This window comes from Eptesicus fuscus, chromosome 8 (genome assembly GCF_027574615.1).
Source record: "Eptesicus fuscus isolate TK198812 chromosome 8, DD_ASM_mEF_20220401, whole genome shotgun sequence".
NCBI classification, from domain to species: Eukaryota; Metazoa; Chordata; class Mammalia; order Chiroptera; family Vespertilionidae; genus Eptesicus; species Eptesicus fuscus.
This window is the reverse complement of record NC_072480.1, coordinates 47,922,736-47,948,011: the sequence shown is the minus strand read 5'-3', so window position 1 is coordinate 47,948,011 and position 25,276 is coordinate 47,922,736. Positions and strand designations below refer to the sequence as shown.

The following is a 25,276-nucleotide window of genomic DNA, read 5'->3' as shown; positions in this document are numbered from 1 at the left end:
CAGGCAGGGATCATGCCTTGAGGTTCCCGGTCAAGCCCCGCTGGGTGGGGGACATGGCCTGAGATCCCCCATCAAGTCCCACTGGGCAGGGGATGCAGCCTCAGGTCTCCCAGCACCAGGGTAGGGGGCACGGCCTGAGATTCCCCCGGCCCAGCACCAGGGCAGGGGACGTAGCCTGAGGTCCCCCAGCCTGGCGCCTGGGTGGGGGGCACAGCCTGAGGTCCCCTGGCCTGGCGGTGGGGCAGGGGGGCACAGCCCGAGGTCCCCTGTCAAGCCCCACCTGGCAGGGGCTGCAGCCTCAGGTCCCCTGCCCCGGCCCAGCACCTCACAGCCTCAGGTCTCTGCTGATTGCTCTTTAAGGCTCATTATGGGAACTTGGCCTCCACTGTGGGTGCAGACATCCTGTGTTTACAGAAACCCCACCTCTGCTGTGGGTGCTGCCATCTTTGTGATGGTGTGATGGTCAATTTGCATATTCCCTCTTTATTAGATAGGATAGTGCTGAGGATAGCTCAGAGAAGCTTGGGGAAGTGATAGCCCTCCCTAGATGAATGAAAATGCCAGAAGTACTATGGTAGTGGAGATGAAATCAAAAGACTCAGAGAAGTGGACATGTTTAAGTGAAATAAGTAAATGGTAAAGATGAATGAATAAATAATAATCATCTGATCTTTTCTTAGTATGGTACATTTACACATGCTGCCAGAATTACCTTTCTAAAACTAAAATCTGGTCACTTTACTCCTTAGTACGTACCAAATAAATTCAGTTCAATTGTCTTAAATTTATTATTACATATATTTTATTATATATGCCTGACACATATTGGCACTAATAAGTATTTATTGAATCTACTAAGTTTTCAAGACTCACCTCTTCCCTCCACCTTCTCTTCTAAATTCTCTCGTTTAAAAGGACAGACACAATGACTTTCCCACCATTCCCCAAATACAACAGCTATCTACAGCCTATCCCTTTATACAAGCTGATCACTCTGTCTCAAACTTTATTTTAACATTCTTTTATTTATTCACCAATAAATATTTATTGCATGCTATGCACACCCTCCCGGCCAACTCCAATGCACTCTTTATGGCATCCTGTCAGTCTTTCCCAAGCCAAGTGGTGTTCGCTGGGCCATGGCACTGTGGACCTTCTCCCCTAGACCGGTCCCCTTGGAATTGCTATTTGTCAGCTTACAAATAAGCCTTTCTCTGATCTTCACTGAGTGCCCTCAGGGAAGAAAGATAACCATCTAGCTCAGATCCAGGGAAAGGTGTTTTCCTTTTGTCTGCTTAGTCTCCTTTCAACATTTCTCCTAGTTAGAACAATCCTACTTTGGGGGAACTGTTGCCCTTTCCCCCCATCTTCCCACTCTACGTGGCTCCAAATGCTAATCACAGTTGATTGTCACAGATGTCACCCATGCCCTTAGTCACATAGGTGGGCATGTGACCCAGTTCTGCTTAGCACATCATGCTTGATCCAAAGATGGGCATGTGACCCAAGCCAGACCAGTGGAGTCTTTCTCTGAACTCTGAAGGGAGGAGCTCCCTCTTCCTTTTGAAGAAATTAACGTAAAGCAGTCTCTGGCTATGACCTCCTGCTCTCACCACTGCTCTCAGGAAGTGCATTTGAAATAGGAAGTACATGGCCAACCAGCAGAGAGAAGCAAAGTGAGAGCAGACCTAACAACATTGTTTTACTCTCTCAAGTCCCCGAGGCCAGATACACCCCTAGTCATTCAGGTAAATCATCAAAATGAAATGTAAAAAACACTTTCAAAACAGTGTTCACTGTCAAAACTCAATTTAAACATATCAAATTATCCCATAAATTACTATTGAGCCTCTACTATTTCCTAGGCATTCTTTTAGATGCTAGGCTGACACAAGCAAACACCTTACTCTTTTCATAATAGAATGCAATTTTATCATGTTATTTGAAATTAGCACTTACCTCAAAAAAACTAAACAAGCTCCTGGAATTTTATTAACTGTATATATTTTAGAGTGATAAACCCAACCCTTTTTTATTGTATTTATATTCTTGGTTATATAAAAAATGGCATAGATATTGGATCAGTAATGGCATAGATATTGGATCAGCCAACCACTAAACATAATATACCAAATCAGTTCAGGAATAAAAATGTAGCCGGCTAGTGTGGCTCAGTGGTTGAGTACTGACCTATGAACTGGGAGGTCAAGGTTCGATTCCCAGTCAGGGCACATGCCCGGGTTGAGGGTTTGAACCCCAGTGTGGGGCCTGCAGGAGACAGTGAATCAATGATTCTCTCTCACCTTTGATATTTCTATCTGTCTTTTCTTCTCCCTTCCTCTCTGAAATCAATGCACATTTAGGTAGCATACATCTTTGGTCAACTATACTTCAGACTGGGAGGGAAATATTCCTGAACAAGTATGTGAATTCTAATGTGTAATGAAGGGAGGGATTGAACCCAGCCTAAAAGGATTGGAATTTGAAGGGAGATAATTTCTTATGCTCGTTCATTTATTATTCAAAAATCTAATATCACGTTCAATGTACTGAACTTGAAAAAGAATTTATTAGTTCAGTCTGAAATTGACTTAAAGAAAGTAAAACGATATGCTCAGCTGATTGTGCGAACCCTAGAAAGTACTGAAACTATTATTTAGAAACTATAGTGAGGCTGCCCTGTGGGCTTTTCTAAATAAATGGCACTCAGAGACCAACATTAAAACCAGTAAGTGCAACAGCTACACAATCAACAAGCAGCAGGTGTGAGGGAGACAAAATAGTTTAGGCTGGCACAATTCCAAAGGCCATTTTAATATGTGGTCAACTCTTTTTTTTCAAGGAGGGCGGTGGACAACCCATTTGAGCACTTTTAGGCAGTGACTAATTCACCCAATTAAGCCCTAGGGCTGGGTGTGGAGTACCAAACAGGAGGAGATCCCTAAGCAGCTCTTTAACAAGAGCAGCTCTTTCCAGGCTCTATGATTCCCATCAGTGTTTCTAAGTGTTGAGTTATATATAATATGAATTAATTTTCAGCACAAAAATAGTGGGGAAGGGTTCAGATATTTTTTAAATATATTTTTATTGATTTCAGAAAGGGAGAGATAGAAACACCAATGATGAGAGAGAATCATTGATTGACTGCCTCCTACTGGGAATCGAACCCACAACCTGGGAATGTGCCCTTGACCGGAATGGAACTTGGGACCCTTCAGTTTGCAGGTCAACACCCTATCGACTGAACCAAACTGGCTAGGGTCAGGAAACTTTTTTTAAATAGTGACATAATAAAGTGTATATCCCTCCTATTATTAATTCAGTAATTCCATCTTATCACATCTGAAATTTCAAGAAATGGTAGTATTTTTTATGCCAAGTTTACTGGTTATTAATTCATGACTCATATCAGAAGTAATGCATACTATATTTTAAAAAGAAACAATGGCACCTGCTAATCTCAATATCACATTGAAGAAATTTTTATTCTAAGTATATTAGAACAAATATTTGGAGTTCATGTGCTAACATTTCTAGTTCAGAACTTCTTTTCAACTCTTCATATTCAGTCAACAACTTTCTCATTCCAAAAATCTCTAACTTCTCCTAGGCTGCATAATTGTTATTAAAGTACTCAGCTCTCAAAATGCCCCGTGTCCCAAACTTCATATTAGAAAAAAGGGGTGGGAGGCAAAAGGCTTAATTTAATCATTTGAATTCCTCTTTCTTCCTCGTTTAGAAGTGAGAAGTATTTTAAAATGAAGAGGGGGGCCTCCAGGCTGGGGTGTTAGGACACAGAAGCCTGCGGTACTGACTGACCTTGGAGTGCAATGCAGAAGGCACAGGCGGGGATGGTGCTGGCACGGGCCTGGGAGCAAATGTCCTGATTCTACTACTAGTACCTGCAGGTCAGGGCGCTCTACACGCTGGAACCCTGGGAATGGACTGTGTTCAATTCCCCTTTACCCATTGTGGGGATGGCACTGTACACAGGGTATGTCTTCATGCCTCAGCACATCATGGCGATATTGCACTACTTTGAAATTGTACAATGACTAAGATATGACCAGAAGTGAAACGTTAGGAAAGAACCACCCTCTGAGGTTGGAATGAGACTTCATCAGATGTCATAACTACTGGATGTCAACATAACCGACTGGTCTCAGAGAGCTTTCCTTTGGTTGTCCTGCTTCTACTCTTGCTTCTGTGCCATCTGTTCCCCACACAAATCAGAGTATCTTTTAAAAGTGATCATATCCTTTCCTGAACTGCAGTGAGAGAGAATCCAAACTCTATACCATGGCCATCAATCTCTATATGATCTGGCCCTACCCACCCATATTATTTATCTATGGCTTCATAACAAATTTCCCCAAAACCCGGTGGCTTGAAACAATATTTATTATCTCGAAGTTTCTGTAGATATGGAATCCAAGCGCAGCTTTCCTGGGCCCTCTGCTTCAGGACTCTTCCAAGCTGCACTCAAGCTGTTGGATAGGGCTACTGTCATCTCAGTGCTTGACTGGGGAGGATCCCCTTTGAATCTCATTCACACGGTAGTTGGCAGGATTCAGCTTGTTGAGGGCTGTTGGTCCAAGGGCCTCAGTTCTTCACGGGTGATGTAGTCTAAAGGCCACCCCTAGTTCCTTACTACATGGCTCTCTCCTTAGGGTAGCTCAGCATTGTAGCTTGCTTCACCAGAGAGAGTAAGTTGAAAAGAGGCAGAGAAGAGAGAAAACAAAAAGGAGGTTGCAGTTTTTTACAACCTAACCTCAGAAGTTGTAACCCTCTGGTTACATATTCCATCACGTTTGCCACATGCTATTTTTTAGAAGTGAGTCGCTAAGTCCAGCCCACACAGGAGGGGAGGGGATGACACAGGGGTGTTAATTGTAAGAGGTAGGAGCATGTCAGAAGCTGCACACCACAGCCACCCTAACTTTATGTCTAAGCCCTCTTACCTTTGTTCTCTAGGTTCCAGACACACTGGCCTGCTTCCTGTCTTTTAAATACACTGCCTTTCTCTGCACACACTAGCTAAAGTTATTATCACCCTCAAGTCCTTTTCTATCCCATATCCTAGTATTATTATTATTATTATTATTTGGTTAATTCTCACCCAAGGATTTTTTCCATTGATTTTTAGAGAGAGTGGAAGGGAGGGAGGGAAGGAGGGATGGGAAAGAGAGGAAGAGAGAGAAACATCAATGTGAGAGAGATACATTGATTGGTTGCCTCTGCATGAGGCCCAACCGGGGCTGGGAATCAAACCTGAAATGCTTTGACTCGTAGGGCGATGCTCTAACCACTGAGCACACCAGCTAGGGCCCATATTCTATTTTATTTTGGAATCGGAACCAACTCACCAAAACAATCACTTGATTCTTCTGAGAGGACCCAAAATCAAAACCAATCAAATCAAAACAAACAAATGACAACAAAAACACTTAGGGCTGGCCAGGTTAATGGACAGATGGTAGTATGACTTCCCCAAAGTTGTGAAGCATCAAGTAAATGAAGAGAAACCAGTGCTTTCCATCTACCCTGAAATTCATGTTGACTTCCACTGTTACCGTGGGCCCTGATTGGACCCTGGGCAGCCATACAGCAAGAAAGGAGAATGTAGCAAATACATTTCAGGACGTTTTTCCCAAATTAAATATCTCCACAAATTAATAAGGTTAATTTGCCACTAACCTCAAATTTTCCTGTTGTCCCCAAAGTACAATCAGTTAAACAGAAAAAAAAATGCTGTTCCCTAGAATAGAGGTGTTGACATATGTGCTGCGAGGAGATAATTTTAATCAAAAGAAGTACATCTCTGAGAAACAGGCACTCTTAAAAGTTAGGGCAGTGAGGAATCAGGAGTGTTTGGTTAGGTGAGAGAGGGAGTTCTTTGCTTCATGGCAAGTCGGAGCATGCAGAGAAGTCAGAGCTGTTTCATAAGATTTGCACAGTGGCTCCTTACAAACTGAAAATACTATTTGGCCAAATCTATGTATTTCCCAAAACAATGACACGGTGACTATAGCACATGCCCCGCATCGATAAGGATGTTTTTATTACCCAGGGAGTTGACTTCCCAAAGGTTCAGGTTTCATTCGCAGAATGTGAGACAAGATTTAAATAAGTAAATAAGTATTTGTTTAGATCGTCCTTTTTGAATGTTGGCATGAGAGTGAGGCTGGTTAGGAAGTGTTAATATGCTGCTTGCTGTGGTATTACCTGAACTGGGTGACCTGGCCTTGCTCTCGAAGTCCCAAGGCCACAACAAGGTATATTAATCCTTGGAAAACACAGCCGCAGGATACGCCAGCAGGACTTACAGAACACTGCTGTGAAGCAGCAAGGACTGCCCTCGTTAGTACTTACAGTTTATGTTTCCCAGCCAAGTCTCTTAGGACCAAAAGCAGATGGCATCACTAGGATCCATCCACCCGCTCAGGCTTTCAAGACAAAGTATTCACAAGACATTATGAGAACAAACTTCCTCCCCACCACTTCCCATTATAATGTCAGTCACAAAATTGGTGAGTGACTTCAAAGGAATATTTTTACCAAATCTAAAGACCACAAACCAAAATAAGGAAAAATTCAAGTTCAAATGATACTTTTTCCTATTTTCTAAAGATAAATTTGTCTTGGAAAAGTGAATCAAACATCTTTAGTTTAAAAACAAAAATTGGACCAAAAAATAAAAAAAGTAGAATAATACACCATGCTCTTTGATAGAAAGGCAAATATCAATTAGGATTTTTCTGAGTTAGCTTATAAATGTGGCTTCATTCAAATAACCATATACATGGAACTTTTTAATTACATAAACTAAATGGAAAAACAAATAAAAATTTAAAAATAAAACAGCAAAAACTACAAAATTTCTGAAATGATAATGGTGGTCAGGAAGACTAGCCCTTCTCAATGTCAATTGTAAAGCTACAGGTATTACAGACAGTATGGTTCTGTCATATAAACATGCAGAGAGATCAACAAAATAGAAACTACAGAAATAAATGTAAAATGTAATATTTGATAAAGTAAGACTTCAAATCAATGGAGAAAAAGTATTCTCCATTGAGGAAAGATATGAAGACAACTGGGTAGCCATCTCAGGGGGGAAAAATTACTCCATAAAAAAAAAAATTCCAGTTTGCCTAGCCAGTGTGCTCAGTGGTTGAGCATCGACCCATGAACCAAGAGATCACTGGTTCAATTCTCCATCAGGGCACATACCCAGGGTTGCAGGCTTGATCCCCAGTAGGAGGCATACAGAAGGCAGCCAACTGATGATGTTTCTCTCTCATTAATGTATCTATCTCTCTATCCCTCTCCCTTTCTCTCTCTCTAAAAATCAATAAAAAAAGAAATCCCAGTTCAAGCAAATATTTAAACATGAAAATAAAACATTAAGAACATAATACTGACAAAAATTTAAGTAATTTTTGAGCAGGAAAATTCTTTCTAATATTGATACAAAAATCCAGAAATCAAAAAGTAGAACTTTAAATTTGATGACATTACAAGAGAACATTTCTACATGGTAAATATAGGTATATAGGAATATGTCTATATACCATAAATCAAGTCAAAATGCCAAAACAAACTGGGAATAATATTTGCAATTTATGTCAAAAGTGTCTCATTTCTCTAATATCTAGAGCTTCTTGATATTAATAAGGAAAAAAAATAAAATGTTTAGAAACAGAGAAGTCATATAGTAAATGCAAATGTCTCTTGAAAATATAAAAAATCTCAATCAAATAATAATTTTAAAATACTAATTAAAACTATAATGAAATTTCATTTTTTACCATTATCAGATTGCCAAAGTTTAAACAGTCTGCTGACCCAGGAATTAGATTGCTTCTGGTGGGCATGAAAATGAGTCCAACCTTCATGGAGAGCAATTGACAATATCCAAATTTAGCATCCCTCATTCAGAATAGAAGTAATTTCCCTTAAGTCTTTCCTTGTTTGCCTAATATATCAGATCCCACATCCTTATCTAAAATTTAACTTGGTTACCTTTCTCTTCAACACTGTAATAGGACTAGCATATATCATCAAAATTCAAAGCAGATACATCATTATTGAGATACTAGAAGCCCAATGCACAAAAATTCATGCAAGGGTAGGCCTTCCTTCCCCCAGCTGCCAGCACCAGCTTTCCTCCTGCATCTGGGACCTGGGCTGCTTCGCTTCACCCCAGCTTAGTCCAAAAGGACGTCCGGAATGATGCCTGAAGGACATTCGGTCTAATTAGCACATTACCCTTTTATTATTACAGATTCCTTTTCCCAATGAACTCTTTAGAAGGACACTATATAAAAGACAAGAAAAAGGAATGTAATAGATACTGCTTATTCATTTATTTGGCAGGTGTGTATTGAAATTCTAAAGGTCGGGCCAGCGTGGCTCAGTGATTGAGTGTCGACCTATGAACCAGGAGGTCACAGTTCAATTCTAGTCAGGGCACATGCTCAGGGTGCAGGCTCAATCCCTGGTGGAGGGTGTGCAGGAGGCAACTGATCAATGATTCTCTCTCATCATTGATGTTTCTAGCTCTCCCTCTTCCTTCCTTTCTGAAATCAATAAAAATCCTATATAATAAAGAGGTAATATGCAAACTGACCATCACTCCAACACACAAGATGGCTGTCCCCATGTGGTCAAAGATGGCCATCCCCATGTGGACACAAGATGGCTGCCACAAGATGGCCAGGAGGGGAGGGCAGTTGTGGGTGACCAGGCCAGCAGGGGAGGGCAGTTGGGAGTGACCAGGCCTGCAGGGGAGGGCAGTTGGGGGTGACCAGGCCAGCAGGGAAAGGCAGTTAGGGGTGACCAGCCAGCAGGGGAGGGCAGTTAGGGGCAATTGGGCCAGCAGGGGAGCAGTTAGGTGTTAATCAGGCCAGCAGGGGAGTGGTTAGGGGGTCATCAGGTTGGCACACAGAAGCGGTTAGGGGCAATCAGGCAGGCAGCCAGGCGAGCAGTTAGGAGCCAGCAGTCCCAGATTGTGAGAGGGATGTTCGACTTCCGGTTTAGGCCCAATCCCATAGGGGAGTTGGACATCCCTTGAGGGGTCCCAGATTGGAGAGGGTGCAGGCTGGGCTGAGGAACCCCCCCCCCCACGAATTTCGTGCACCGGGCCTCTAGTCTATAATAATAAAAGTGTAATATGCTAATTAGATCAGACAGCCGAATGACCTTCTAGACATCATTCCAGACATCCTTCCAGACATCCATTGGGGGCTGAGGCAGAGGTGGTTAGGGTGATCAGGCAGGTAGGCGAGCAGTTAGGGGTGATCAGCAGGCAGGCAGAGTAGTTAGGGGCGATCAGGCAGGCAGGCTGTTAGGGGCAATCAGGCAGGCAGTCAAGTGAGCAGTTAGAAGCCAGCGGTCCTGGATTGGAGAGGGATGTCCGACTGCCAGTTTAGGCTTAAACTGGCAGTTGGACATCCCTTGAGGGGTCCCAGATTGGGAGGGTGCAGGCTGGGCTGAGGAACCCCCCGATCCTTATGCACAAATTTTGTGCCTTGGGCCTCTAGTATATTTTTTTAAATCCTATTAGGTCTCTTGAGAGCCTGCCATGTGGCAGGTACTGTTCAAGGATCCATTATTGAAGTACTCACTGATCAGGACAGACATGGTGGAGCTTACGTCTGACGGGAAAACATGTCATAAATTTTACAATTGAAAAAGATGGCAGTCATTAGCAGGGAACTTCAAATAGTCAAGAGTTAGAAAAGTGAAGCTTAAAGAATTTGCCACCCCAAATGGAGCTGGGAAGCGTTGGTGCCCAGGCATGGAGAGGAGTAAGGTTGGAGTGAGGGATAAGATGTTCGTTAGAATACAGGAAAGAAGTCAGTGTACCCGGAGTGTGTGAGAGGGAAAGTGTCGAGAGAAGAGGCTGGAAAGAAAAGCATTAGCCATAAGCCATTGAATCCCTGTCAAGGAATTTGGATTTTATCCTGAGGGCATTGGGAAATCATTAAAAGATTTGAAATAGGAGAGTGATATAATCAGATTTCTAGGATTTTTATTTGTGTGTATTGCTTTGTTGTTTATTTGCAATGCAGAGCATGTGTTTGAGGGGAGAAGGAACAAGGCCAGGAGACCAGGTGTAATACTCCAGAGGAGAAATGCTTGTAACCTGGTCTTGTGTTGTGACAAATGGGACCAGAGAAATGGAAAGAAGCAATCTTGGCAAACTTCAAATCTGATCATGTCACTTCCATGCTTGAAACTCTTCAAATTTTTCTCATTTTTCTTAGGATACAATTTCAAAAATTCTTAACATGGCTTAAAGGTTCTTTTGTGTTCTGCGCACACACACACACACACACACACACGCGCGCGCGCACACACACACACACACACACCTTCTCCTTGCACACTGATACTATCTGCTTTGTATGTGCTAATCTCTTTGGATCTGAGGGTGATCACACATTACCTACCTAGAAGCTTCAGACAGATCATCACTGTTTGATTCACTGAGTAATGAATGAACGATGTGGATAATTTAAGATATATGGAGAAAGTTAAGTAAGACTTGGAGGGGAGAAGGACATAGGACATCAAGGATGAAACAAAGGCTCTGGTTTGAGTAACCTGTAGCCTAAGGAACATTTGGAGAGGAGGCAGAAAAGATGGTTCAGTTTGGCTTATATTGAGTTTGCGCTGGTTGTAAGTTATCTGAGGGGAGATGCTAAATAGGCAATTGGATCTAAATACTTAGCATATGTCAGATTCTGTGCCAGACACTTTCATATATACTATCTCATGTAATTACTGAAGTCAAATGTAGATTTAAAAAAAAAAATTAACTGTATCATCTCACTTTAAAGTAGGCTCTACACTAACTATGTTAATTTGGACTGTGACTAGCCCACAACTATTAATCAGGGGAAATGAGCAATTTATCTTGAAGGAGTTAAAAACTAATGATTTGAATCTCTTCATTTCCAAAATATCCTTATGGCACAACTATGGTAAGACTTAGAAAACGAAAACAAGTATAGAGGAGTTGGTGAATAATTTTATTCTCAAGGAGCAGTTTTAGCCTGTCCTATTATTTTTCATGATTATTTTAATAGCTCATTTTAAATAAGCCCAATAGATGTAAAGAGGAAAATGTCCTGCCACCTTCACCTCCAACAACATTCCTCATTCCTTATTACCTTCTACACCAACTTCTGTAAAGGTTTCTCCTTTCCGCTTTTGGCAAGGTATTGAAAGCCAAACCTGAGACGTGTTTCTTCTCCCTAGTTTATGTGTCTTATGCATCTTTGTTGTATGTCCAGGTGCAACATAATCATTACAGAATACATTTCCACTGTGTTCTTCAGACCTTCGGACTCCATAATGTCCCCAGCAATAGAACTAAGTTCTTTGCTCCATAATAGTTTAGAACTATGTTTCTCAGAGTTAATCTGTAGCCAAGCACACTGGCATCAACAGGCCTGCGTTCTTAAAACACAGGCTTGGGTCCTTGCCCCCAGATCTACTAAGTTAAGTCAGCATTTCTCAAGGTGGCTCCCAGGAATCTGCATTTTTAAAAAGTTGCCCAGTGCTATTTATTCTCACTAAAATTTGGATGTTGTTGTTGTTGTTGTTAAGTAAAGTAAGTAATTCTCACTTTGCTATCATAAATAGTTATGGGATACCTCCTCACAGAGAAGTAATATACCAGAACTAGAAATAAATCAAATAAATATTTGAATCCTCAAGTAAAAATAAGAGACTGTTAGAAAATGCTGCATTTTAAAGGTTTTAAAAGATTTTATCCACCTACTGCTGCTACTAGAGTAATTGTTGGAGAACTGAGCTGCAAATGTTTTACACAGAACTACTAAATACCAGATAAGTAGTCACTGATTACAAAAACAACAACAACAAACTAATTGAAGGGGTTACTTTATAATTACATGTTTTATTGAGAGGAGGGAAGATTCACATTACAGAGTAATTCCTGGTTATGAGGATTTTGTTTTTAGATTTTGTTTTCTGTTTTACTTATTTGTTTGACTTTTGGTAAGTGCTTTGCAAAGAAGTTTCCTAAAAGAAATGGAAAACTTGACTCACTGAATTAAACTCTCAATTTTTGCCCACAAACCTTCATGCAGTGTCTGTATCATTACAGGTATAGATTGTATGTACATATGTACATATATTTAAATATATATAGGGGCATTTCAGTATAGTTAAAACTCTTATATTTTCCAAGACAAATAAATACTATTATTTGAAAGCTACTAACTAGACAAATGGAGGTACAGGAGATTAGATCTCTACTTAATCTATATTTCCTACATTTAAAAAAAAAAGAAAAAAAATCAGTTCTATGAACTTTTTTCACTCATAAAGCTGCTTTTTTAAAAATCACATTCTAAAAGGTTAATTTTTAAGTACTTTTCTTTTGCAAAACAAATAGAAATTTCTATTATCCATCAATTAAACATAAGTAAGAAATAACAGACATTGAACAGAAGAGAGATACATATTATTCATGGAAGGAAAATTAAAACTTAGGATGTTGGGGGGGGGTGTACTTTGATGTACAAAAGAACTATTGTTAATGTGGGACAAAACCTTCCCAGTATGGAACAGAGATAAAAAGGAGGGAGTTTCTAGCAGATCAAGGTCAACCGAGATCCATGAATAACATAAATGCTATTAATCTAGCACTGAATGAATTGCGGGAGTTCAGCAGGGTATGGTTATGGCAGAGTGGCAGAGTTCGTGGCAGGAGTGTTTTATGTCACTTTCTATTAGATAATGAGTATATTCATCAAGATTCCCTAAATACTATCCAAACTGGCATAGAAGAAGCTTTAAGGAGCTTGAGAGAGAACAAATCAAAGGACTACATCTAAGGCTCAGAAAGGTAATAGGGATGTTTAAACAGTGCAGCAAGTCTAGATATTCGCAGGCATCCATACAATCTCACTCTGCAGGAAATGGCGTGAGAAAGGATTTCTTAGTTGGATGGCTAGCAGCTTATTATATATAATGTTGCCTCCCTCATTATGTCCTAGGTCAGTGGTCGGCAAACTCATTAGTCAACAGAGCCAAATATCAACAGTACAACGATAGAAATTTCTTTTGAGAGCCAAATTTTTTAAACTTAAACTTCTTCTAACACCACTTCTTCAAAATAGACTCTCCCAGGCCGTGGTATTTTGTGGAAGAGCCACACTCAAGGGGCCCAAGAGCCGCATGTGGCTCGCGAGCCGCAGTTTGCCGACCACGGTCCTAGGTTAATAGTTAGAAGACATGCAGACAGCAATACCTTAGGAGATCATATAATGGGAAACATGGAATTCTTTTCCTCTTATGACTGCTTTCAAATGCAAAATAGTTGCTTCTCCTTTCTTCAGGGAAACTCAATATAAAATCATTAAGTTTCATTCTTTATTTTTTCAGATTCAAATCTACTTAAATGCTTGGGATCCCTTTCATCTAAGTCTTATTAAAATATATATTTATTAAAATACTGTATATATATTTATACTCCAGACCCATACATTTTTTTAAATATATTTTATTGATTTTTTTACAGAGAGGAAGAGAGAGGGATAGAGAGTTAGAAACATCGATGAGAGAGAAATATCGATCAGCTGCCTCTTGCACACCCCCTACTGGGGATGTGCCCGCAACCAAGGTACATGCCCTTGACCGGAATCGAACCTGGGACCCTTGAGTCCGCAGGCCGACGCTCTATCCACTGAGCCAAACCGGTTTCGGCCAGACCCATACATTTTAAAAGCCTGATTTTAAGAAGCTGGGAAAATTAAAAAGACATGGAAAGAAAAAAGAACGAAGAAGAAATCAGACTTGTAACTGGTGGTAGTACTACAAAACAGAATAGGAGAAAACAAAGGAAAGAGAAATAAGAAGACAGAATGTAAGGAAATAGTCCTCCCCAGGTGGCTCATCTGGTTGGAGTGTCATCCTGTACATCAAAGGTTGCAGGTTTGATCCTGGTCAGGGCACATATCAAGATGCAGTTCAGTCCCTGGTGGGGATGCTTAATGGGGACAACTGATTGGTGTTTCTCTCTCACATCAATGTTTCTCTCTTCCTCTCTCTCTAAAAACGTATAAAAACATCTCCTTGGGTGAGGATTAAAAAAATAAGTAGGGAAATAAATATATGATGTAAAGATAAATTTTTTAAAGAAGATCACAAAGTAATTCACGTTTAGCTGATAGATTGAATTTCCATCAGCCCAATAAAGCATAAAACCTTATATAAATGCATTGAAAACGCATAAAGAGCAAGCACCCGAACATCTTAATTTGATTGTAGCTGGCAACACGTACTGCACACCTACCACTTGGACCCTATTTCAATTTTATGCGTTTATTATTCAACAAACGTTAAATGCCTTAAATATGTCTGCAGTGAACAAGACAAACATAATTCCTGCCATCATAAAGCTTATGGTTTTAAGAGTTACTTTGGGCCCTAGCCGGTTTGGCTCAGTGGATGGAGCATCGGCCTTCGGACTGAAGGGTCCCGGGTTCGATTCCGGCCAAGGGCACATGCCTGCGTTGCAGGCTCGATCCCCAGTAGTGGGTGTGCAGTAGGCAGCCAATCAGTGATTCTCTCTCATCATTGATGTTTCTATGTCTCTCTCCCTTTCCCTTCTTCTCTAAAATCAATAAAAATATATTTTTTAAATAAGAGTTACTTTGGTGGCAGCTGCCTGTGCACCAGAGCCTGCTGCTTCTCAACTCAGCGCCCGCTGCCTGCGCTGCAGCCGGTGAGCAGCCCAGATGCAGGCCATCAAGTGTGTGGTGGTGGGCCCGGCTGGCATAGCTCAGTGGTTGAGCATCAACCTATGAACCAGGACAGCACGGTTCAATTCCCGGTCAGGGCACATGCCTGGGTTGCAGGCTTGATCCCCAGTGTGCGGTATGCAGGAGACAGCCAATCAATGATGTTTCTATCTTTCTCCCCCTCTCCCTTCCTCTCTGAAATCAACAAAAAATATATTTAAAATAAATAAGTATACTTTAAAAATGGGGGGGAAAGTGTGTGGTGGTGGGAGACAGCTGTAGGTAACACTTGCCTACTGATCAATTATACAACCAATGCATTTCCTGGATATATTCTTGGAGAATAGATCCCCACCGCCTTTGACAACTATTCTGCCAATGTTATGGTAAATAGAAAACCCCTGTATTTGCGCTTATGGGATATTGCTGGACAAGAAGATTATGACAGAGTACGTCCCCTATTTTACCCACAGACAGATGTATTTTTAGTTTGCTTTTCTCTTGTGAATCCTGTGTCATTTGAAAACATTCCTACAAAGTGGTATCCTGAAGTGTGACACCATTGTGCCAACACTCCCATCATCCTGGTGGGGACTACGCTTGATCTTAGGGGTGCGAAAGACACAAATGAGAAACTGAAGGAGAAGAAGTTGACACCCCTCACCTACTCGCAGGGCTTGGCCATGGCTAAGGAGATGGGTGCTGCAAAGAACCTGGAGTGCTCGGCTCTCACACTGTGAGGCCTCAAGACAGTGTTCGATGAGGCTGTTCGAGCTGTTCTCTGCCAACCTCCCATCAGGAAGAGGAAGAGAAAATGCCTGCTGTTGTAAATGTCTGGGCCCCTCTCCCCTGCTGCCCTGTCCCCTTGTGCACTTTGCTCAAAAAAGGTAGAGCCTTTGCACTCAATGCTATGTTGTTACAGATTAGGTTTTCTATAAAGCCATTTTGAACCAATCAAGTAACTTTTAGGTTCTATTTGTTTAAAGTGTAAGAGGTCAAACTTTCACATTCTATTAAAATCTAGTCATAAACTGAAAAAAGAAAGAAAAAGATTTACTTTGGTTACAGTGATTTGAACAGTGCTCTCCAAAAATGCATGTCCACCTATAACCTCGGGATGTGACCTTTTTTGGAAATAGGATTTTTGTAGACGCAACTAAGGATCTTGAGATTAAGTGGACCTGGACTTAAAGTACAGTCCTAAATCTAATGACTGGTGTCGTTAGAGGAGCAGATACAGAGACACAGAGAGAAGGCAGTGATGGTAAGATGGAGACAAAGATTGGAATGATGCATCCACACCCCAGCTGCCACGAGAAGCTAAGAGAGAGGCATGCGATGGTTCTCCCTCAGAGCCTCAGAAGGAGCCCACCCTGCTGACACTTTGACTTCAGACCTCAGGCCTCCACAACTGGAAGAGAATACATTGCTGTTGTCTTAAATTACCTAGTTTATGGTCATTTGTCATAGCAACGCTAGGAAATTCACAAAGTGGTGCACAGAGTTCATGCAAAAATCAGCACCCAGCCTGCAGGCTCCCTCATCACCCAGCATGTGAGTGGCCTGAAGAAACAAAGGTGTGGATGTGGCGCTCGCTGTCTTTAACAAAACCCTCAATAAAGGGTCCGGAGAGTGAATGTGGGTTGGCTAACAGGTGCACAAACTATTAGAGTCGGAAAGGACTTACATATCGTCTACAGTCATCCTATTCATTTTACAGCCGAAGAAACTGATGTGATCTGTCTCTTGGCTTCCTTTCTCCCTTGCCTCAGTGAGATGCAGATGGTCTGTCCTGTCTCAGGCAGGAAGTCTCTGTCTGGCTGTCACCCTGAATCATTCAACTGGATCCTGGGGGCGTGTGGGGATTTCTTCCCAGAAAGATGGCAACTCTAAAATCCACTTATTCAATAATTATTCTAGGGTACCTACTCTGTAAGTCATAATGGGAGAAGCAAGAAATACGAACTCCTGTCCTTTGGAAACACACACACCCAAATGTGAGATGTCACATTTAAACAATAAGTAAAAAGTTAAACAGGAACATTTTTTTAAAAGTTCCTTGGGTTAAAACTAAAGACACAAACCAAGGCAGAAGAAAAAGAAACTGCACAACAGTTCCATTAGTGGCATTTAAAACAAAGGCAGGTTTTTGCTAAAAACAAAAATATAAATATAAAACAGAAAAACAAGGCCACACACACACACACACACACACACACACACAGGCACACATACACCTATTAATGGTGTTGAGAAACTACAAAAGTAGTCAAAAACTTCAGAGGTCAAGATCCTTGAAAAAAGAAAAATTAATTTAGCGGCAAGGCAGAAATTGGCTGCTGACAAGTCAGAGAAACTGAGCAAAATTTTGAGCAGTCTCATGGAACAGAAGAGTCAAAATTGGGAGTTCAAAACTATCAAGAGACCCAAGATGAGAGAAGCCAAGATCCTAGAGAAAAAGGAAATATAAGAAAAAAGCCTGATAGTCCAAACCACTTTTCCTCTTAAGAGTCATCCATTTGAGCCCTAGCTGGTTTGGCTCAGTGGATAGAGCATCAGCCTGTGGACCAAAGGGTCCTGGGTTCAATTCCAGTCAAGGGCACATACCTTGGTTGCAGGTTCTTCCCCTGCCCAGGCCCTGGTCAGGGCACGTGTAGGGGGCAACCAATCGATGTGTTTCTCTCACATCACTATTTCTCTCTGTCTTTCCTTCTCTCTTCCACTCTCCCTCAATATCAATGGAAAAATGTCCTCGAGCGAGGATTAACAAAACAAAACAAAAGTCATCCCTTTGTCTGTGGTATACACCAAGACTTAGAGGAGCTGAGCCAAGAAGAACCTGCTAAGAGGCTGAAACACTCTGCTGGGGAAATTGTTTAAAAAGGCGGGACTTTCTACAGCTTGGAAATAAGGGCAAACCCAAAATAGTCAAAGCCTTAGACTCAGACTCAAATCAGTTTGCTCCCTAATTGCATTTAGGTGGCCTGCTCCTCCACTAACTGCCTTCCAGATGCTAAATAATATTCTCTCTGGGAAAAAAGGAGACCACCACCTAGATTTCTACAATTTTTCTTACACCAAGGTCCAGCCTTCCCTGCAAGATTACCAGACACACCCAGGGAGAGGATGAAGAGAAATACACATAATAGAACCAGACCCAGTTGTGAATCAGTTACTGAGATTATGAGACCCAAACTTTTAAAGAAGAGCTGACCCAGCCCCCTCCCCACCAACACCACCACAGATAGTTCATAAGGGGTCACAGACAAACTTGGAATGCATGGCATTAGAACTGGCTAGGAATCGTGCTAACTCAGAAATGCTGTGGTTCTGTGTGGGAGGCCTTTTGTGAAAGGAGGGGACTCAGACCGTTGCCCATATCTTTACCCCTTAGGGGTTGCTCACATAAAGCCAGTACCCAGACTCCTGCAGTGTGGAGCTGGTGCACAGTACCTGAATTTCTAAACAGTAAAGCTGAATTGTGTGAGGACAGAATACAGGGGTGGGCTGGGTTAGTGGTCAGGATAAGAACAGGAGGCCCAAAATATCACCTGAGTGTTTCCTAAGAATTGCAGGGGGGGGGGGGGGGATCAGATTCTGACACAGACTGTGGGAAGAAAGAAAATGGAGTCCCCACATAGACTTAATTAATCCCCCTTTATTTTTATTAATCAGAGGTTAAGGGAGACCGTAAGACAGGGGGCTCTGAAAATGTTAGTTCCCCCTCCTATCTTTGCAGGGCCCCTTGCTCGTGAAGTGGCAAATTAAAGCATAAAGGCCTTCCCATTACCTAATTCAATGTACTGTCTTTGGTCTTCTCTCTCTCATTTCTGCTTCCTGGGCTCCTTCCATGGATACTGCATTTCCCTAAGTTCTGGCACACGACTGTCCCTGAGGTCACAGTTTCTGGGACCCAGACAAGTGTGAAAGGAAACTAAGGGGGCGCCCCGCTTTCTCCAATGGCAGCATCAAGCATGCTCCAGGCGAAGGGGGAGCGCTGCCCCTGACAAGGGCACGCGCGGAGTGAGCATTCCCTCCACTGTACCAGGACCCATGGGCCTGCTCTGGTCCCATCTGTGCTCTGTGGTGGCAAGCTGCAAACAGAGGAGAGGGTTTTCGCCCTCTCTCCCCCTTCCCGTCATTACGTTTAGTGGTGAAGCAGTTAATGCGGTATTCCTCCTCTTGGCGCGGAGTGTTCGTGTTTTATTGGCACCGTTTTATCCCCGGAGACAATAGCAGATTGTTCTGGTGCGCGGAGAAGGATCTTGTTCTGGCAGGCAGGCTCTCAGTCAACACGCTCAACATCCTCTGCAAAGAACGTGCGCACGCCCTGTTCCAACCTGACTTTCAAGTGTCTTTCATAAAGACAATCATCCTAATCACAACCTGCAACTGCCTGAGGAACTTGCACAAAACTGAAACCAAAAATACTCTGAAGGGTCTGAGGGAGAAGCCAAGGAGAGAGAGGACGCCCCAAACAGTAAGGAAAGCAGGCCGCTGCTGAAATCCTTGGGCCAAAATGCTCCTGACCTCAGACTCTCTTCATGTTACCCGATTAGAAAAATGCCTTCTTTTCCTCATACCTCTGTCTTGGTTAATAGGCCTTAAAATGGCTATATTGGGTAATCTTCACTGCAGCAATCACCCAAGATGAGGAGCTTTCCTGGCAGGAAGAGGAGGAATTTAAAATAAAGCAGAAATCCTTACTGGGGCGTGAGGGTCTGTCCTAAGCCAGCAACCACCCCCTGAGGCCATAGTTCCTCTCCCCACGCCCCAGTGGCCAATCCATTGTCTCTGACTGCCTGGGGAAAGCACCCCCTAGATCACCTCCAGGAATGGCGGGGCTGGGAGTGGGACAGCCTACTCAACACAAAATCTGATTTACTAAGACCTTGGTCTAGTCCCAGTTCATAAAGCACAAAGCATGTTGGTCTACCATGTCTCAAAAATGTATGTGAGCCCTGGCTGGTTTTCTCAGTGGTTGGAGCACCAGTCTATGGACCTAAGGCTCTTGGGTTGGATTCCCCATCAACTCTCACCTCAATATTTCTCTCTCCCATCTACCCTCCCCCCTCCCTTCCACTCTCTAGAAATCAATGAGGAAAAAATATCCTCAGGTGAAGATTAAAAAAAAAAAAAAAAGTATGTGAAGCCTGGCTGGTGTGGCTCAGTGGTTGAGCTTCCACCTATGAACCAGGAGGTCAAGATTCGATTCCTGGCCAGATTGCAGGTTCCACCCCCAGTAGAGGGCATTCAGGAGGCAGCAGATCAATGATTCTCTCATCGTTGTTTCTATCTATCTCTCCCTCTCCCTTCTGCTATGAAATCAATAAACATATATTTTAAAAAATGAAGTCAATAAAAATATATATTTAAAAATGTATGTGAAGACACATCTATATATATAAAAGCCCAGTGACCTGAACAGCAGAACGACCAGAACAACCAGAAGACTGGTGGCTATGACGAGCACTACGACAGCCAACTGGCCTGATCCATGCCTCAATCAGCCCACCCTCCCTACCCCCAGCCAGCCCACCCCCTGATCAGCCCCTAACACCCCAATCTGGGCCGGGGCTGGCTGGCCAAACGCCCTCAGCCCCTCCCCCTGGCTGGCCCTGCCCCTGACTGGCCCCCATCAGGGCAGGCCAGCCAGACCCCACCCGTGCACGAATTTGTGCACTAGGCCTCTAGTTTTAAAGATAAAAACAAACTTAGCAAGGTAAAGTCACTTGTCAGAGGTTACAGGGCTAGTAAATGACAAAGCTGGTTATTAAAACAAACTTTCTGGACAAATCTGTCCAGAAAATTTTCAAATAATTTATGCAGATGTTCTGGCCTCAAGGGGGTGGAACATAACTCCCTACTCCTTACATGTGGACTGTGCATAGTGACTTCCTTCCAAAGAACATGGCATGGACCCGTGGGGGTAATTCACAGTGGAGGAATGGAACAAACACAACCTCAGACAGCAAGCAAGGCCAGCATCAACAGTGGTAAGTCATGTTGACAGTGTGTATCCTTGATTTGATGTGGTAACAATCGCCCTTTCCCTCTGTGACCTTCCTCCCCAAAACCCATAACCCCAGTCTAATATGAGAAAAACATCAGCAAAATTCCAATTGAGAGACTTTCTACTAATACCTGATCCAGTACTCCTCAAACTGTCCAGGTCATTCATCAGTGAGGAGGAAAGTTTGAGAAACTGTCACACCTTCTAGAGGAGCCTATGAGACATGATGACTAGAAATAACTGATATTCTAGATGGAATCCTAGAACCTGAAAAGGACATTAAGTAAAATAATAAAACTTGAATAAATTATGGACTTTAGGTAATGATGTAAGAGATTTTAGAGACAGGATAATAATAGAGGAATATGCAAATTAGCCGGGATGCCGTAACATCACAACTGAATAGCAGGGACCTGAGGCTTCATGGCACCTGGCTGGGGTGAGGGACCTCAGGCTGTGCCCCCCGCCCCGGAACCGGTCCTGAAGACCTCATGCTGCAACGCCCACCCTAGCACCAGGCCGGGGTACCTCAGGCCACGGCCCCCGCCCAGTGGGACTTGATGGGGGACCTCAGGCTGCGCCCTTCACCCGGCACTGGGATGGGGGACCTGAGGCTACACCCTCTGCCCTGAGTGGCTTGACAGGGGTGGGGCCAGCTGGGTCTAGGTCTCACCCAATATGGGTGGGGCCGGCCAGGTCTGGGTCTCCTGCGTTTTCGAAGCACGTGTGGGTGGTGGGCAGGGACTTGACTCTAGGTCCCGCAGCAAGCCCCAGACTCTGACAGGAGGTAGATTTTCATATACATTTTACTAATTTTCTTTCATCTCTGACACTTCTATTATAGAGAAAGGGCAAATAGCAATATTAAAATATTTCCTCTAATTAATTCCCTTTTAATGTGCACAAATTTCATGCACCAGGCCACTAGTTAGGAAATAAGGAGGGTCCATGGGAGAGGAATGCATAGGTGAAAGCTTAAAGCCACCAGAATGCTTATCTTACATTCACAGGAGATAGAGAAATGTTACAAAATAAGGGAAATAGGAAGAGGGGAACACCAGGTGGGCTTTGAACTTCTGAACTGATACCCTGCAAAAGAGTGACCAAATAGGAAAGCATGGGGTCATAAAATGCAGAGGGGGTCCAATTAGAAAGGGTCATGCTCAGACAAAGAGCTATATAAATGGGAGACAAAGAGACTCAGAACAGGATTAGATTTTTTCACATTTGAGAGAGAGAGAGAGAGAGAGAGAGAGAGAGAGAGAGAGAGCGCAGGCTTTTTCCAGTTGGAGACCCTGCCCCAGGGAGAGTTTGTGTATGCTTCCAATAAACTTCCACATTTTAGTTCTCAAATTTTATTCTTCAGACTTTGTAGGACAAGAACCCACAAGGAGAGTCTGCACCCAACTCCACGTATCAATGATAATGTGTTAAGTGGTATATTAATTTTAACACATGTATCCTAATAGTGTAAAATTTTGATAGGAGAAATTGGGCACTGGGTATATGAGAATGCTCTGTAGTACCTTCTCAATTTTTCTGTAAATCTAAAACTACTGTAGGCAGTGGGAATAGCACCAGGTGTTAGATCAGTGGGGTCAGACAAGATCTGGGTTCAGCAACTTTGGTACTTGAGTGCTGGCTAGGAAAGAATTCAGAGCCAAGACTCAATCTGTAAGAGAATATTTATTTGGTAAATCACAGAGGTAGAAAAGGTAATTGGTAGAAGAAATGGGCTTAGGAAACAAGTTATACAGGTAAAGGAAGGGCCCTGTGAGCTTGGGAGTGAGGACGCTAATGGTAACAATCCTGAGGGAAGGGGGTCAGGGGGAAAGGGAAAGGGAAAAGGAAAGGCTCAGGCATGCTCCCAGGAGGAAGAGCTCACTGGGTGCTCCATACTAAGGGTTTTAATGTTGGAGATTTTAGGGGAGGTCCCAGGGGAAGTCTCAACAGAATATTCAGCAGATTTCCATCCAAGTGTGTCCTTTCTGGGTCTAGGTCTCCACTGATTGATTGGCTGGCACCAGGGCAGGAGGTCATTATTCAATACAGCTGGTCCTAAGGTCAGCCATGGCTGGTTTTGTTACTTTTCTGGGCCTGGAGCTGAAATACAACTGAGGCCTAGATGTTATCTTTATGGAGAAAAGGTCAAGGGTCCAAATCGCCTGACCAGTGATATGCTAGGGCAGTGGTCAGCAAATTCATTAGTCAACAGAGCCAAATATCAACAGTACAACGATTTCTTCTGAAAGCCAAATTTTTTAAACTTAAACTTCTTCTAACGCCACTTCTTCAAAATAGACTCGCCCAGGTCGTGGTATTTTGTGGAAGAGACACACTCAAAGGGCCAAAGAGCCGCATGTGGCTCGCGAGCCGCAGTTTGCCAACCACGGTGCTAGGGGAAGAAAGGTCACCCTGGTGGGGAGGTCTCACCCTATAATTGTCCTTTGCTAGACACCCAGGGCTTACAGCCCTGGTGACCTTCTGTGCCTGGCCCATTGCCCTTGCTCTGCTCATGTCTGTCTAACTGCCTACCACAACACTATTCAAAAATTAAAAGTTCATTTAACTAAAATATCAGGTTCTCTGGTCCAACCCATAACAACACAGTTCTCCCTCTAATTAAGTAAGCATTTTTTTATTTTATTTTTTTGCCTGAAATCCATTTAATGTCTAGCTCCCCTACCAGACACTAGATCCTAAGAAGGCAGAGACCATGCTTGATTCTGCTGGGCATTAGGCCCCAGAGCACTTTGCACACTGCCTGGCACATACAGGTAGGTGCACAATAAATATTTGCTGAATGACTGAAACTAAGTCCAAGCGTGTATAAAACTGGTTTGTTTAGCCCTAGTCAGTTTGGCTCAGTAGATAGAGCAGCAGCCTGCGGACTGAATGGTCCCAGGTTTGATTCCGGTCAAGGCCACGTGCCAGGGTTTCAGGCTCTATCCCTAGTAGGGGGTGTGCAAAAGGCAGCCAATCAATGATTCTCTCTCATCATTGATGTTTCAATCTCTCCCTCTCTCTGAAATCAATAATAATAATAATAATAATAATAATAATAATAATAATAATACAAAACTGGTTTGTTTAATTCAAACGTTCAATTCTAGGTAAGAAAGAATGCTAAAATATTTAAATTATCAAGGTAAGGAAGTAGGATCTCAGAGCCTATTTCATTTGTTGAAGTGTTAATTCTAGTAGTGGGGTTGAACATGGACATTTACTAGTAAGAACAAATCATAAATTAGAGCAAGGTTACAAACATGAGTTGGAACCCATGTTACTAAGAAGAGGAACAGAAAAGTCAATGAACTTGAAAACACATACAATGTGGTCTCACATGAAAAGTCAGTGTTGTCAGTGTGTACTCACATGTGTAGGACCACAAGTTATCTTTTCACTCTCTTGGCTCCTTGGCTTTATTCAAAATACCGTGTACAGTCTGAGATTCCCTAGAGAGAAGACTAAATATCAAAATGATTACAGAATAGACAATGCCCCATTAGAAAAAGTTTAAAAGTTGAGAAAGTTTAGCCAGAAAAGGGAAAAGCTAATGAGCGACTTAATAACAATTACTTAATATATAACAAGTTGTTGTAATGAAAGAACTGACCACTTCTGTGGCTTCACAGAAAACCAGAGGAGAGAAAAATGAGCTTAAATTGCCATGAGGCTTTATTGCCATCAGAAACTTTCTCTTTTGTATCCTAGACAGTTTGAAAATTAGAATGGTCAACCTTCTGGTCGACATGGCCTACCAGGAAAGAAAGGTGGCCTTCACAAAAAAGTCCTTTATACTCTTATCAATCTATCATTCTACTGTTTGTCTCTGTATTGACTTTGAACATAAATAAGACAATGGTCACAATTCTTTCTTCCATCACTAACCAAACTATAACCTTCACCTGGACAGAAACTATTTCTGTTTTGTTCACCTCTTCCTTCAGTACCTAAATGTAGTGCCTGGCAGTTGGTGCTCAATAAATACTTGTTGAACAAACAAGTTACTAAGTAAATCACCCTTGAGTCATAAAAAAGATAACCAATTATATTCTGCTCTTTTAGACTTATGAGAACATGAAGTAGAACAAGAACAAAAGAATGTTACTATCATTGATTTCTATTCAACCAGCCAAAAGAACTTAAATATTCTTTTTTTAAAAGCCTAGAAAAAGGCATTAACACAGTGCTTGACACATTAATAGCCCTGTGGCAAAGGCATTTTCCAAAGGGGGCCACATTTAATATATAACCCACCTCACATGCTCTTCTTACAAAGTGCCATTGACATGCCTCCATTAGGGTCTATGTCTCCTTTCCTTGAACCTAGCCACACTTTGTAACTGTCCCAAATATTGTAAAAACGATGCTGTGTGACCTCTGAAGCTAAGCCATACAGGCAATATTTTGGTTGCTGCCTCTTTCTATGTTTCTGTTGTAGGATGCTTACTTTGAAACCCAGCTGCCATGTTGGGAA

At 42.4% G+C, this 25,276-nt stretch overlaps 1 protein-coding gene and 1 pseudogene across 1 annotated transcript; both read left to right on the top strand.

The window, feature by feature from the left end:
* The first annotated feature begins 3,851 nt into the window (after positions 1 to 3,851).
* On the top strand, positions 3,852 to 4,055 carry LOC103288338 (serine palmitoyltransferase small subunit A-like). The gene is given in 1 exon segment (XM_054720246.1): positions 3,852 to 4,055. A coding segment is annotated over 1 exon segment (204 nt).
* Positions 4,056 to 14,780: 10,725 nt separating this feature from the next.
* LOC103288340 (ras-related C3 botulinum toxin substrate 1-like) lies at positions 14,781 to 15,613 on the top strand (annotated as a pseudogene).
* The last annotated feature ends 9,663 nt before the right edge of the window (positions 15,614 to 25,276 follow it).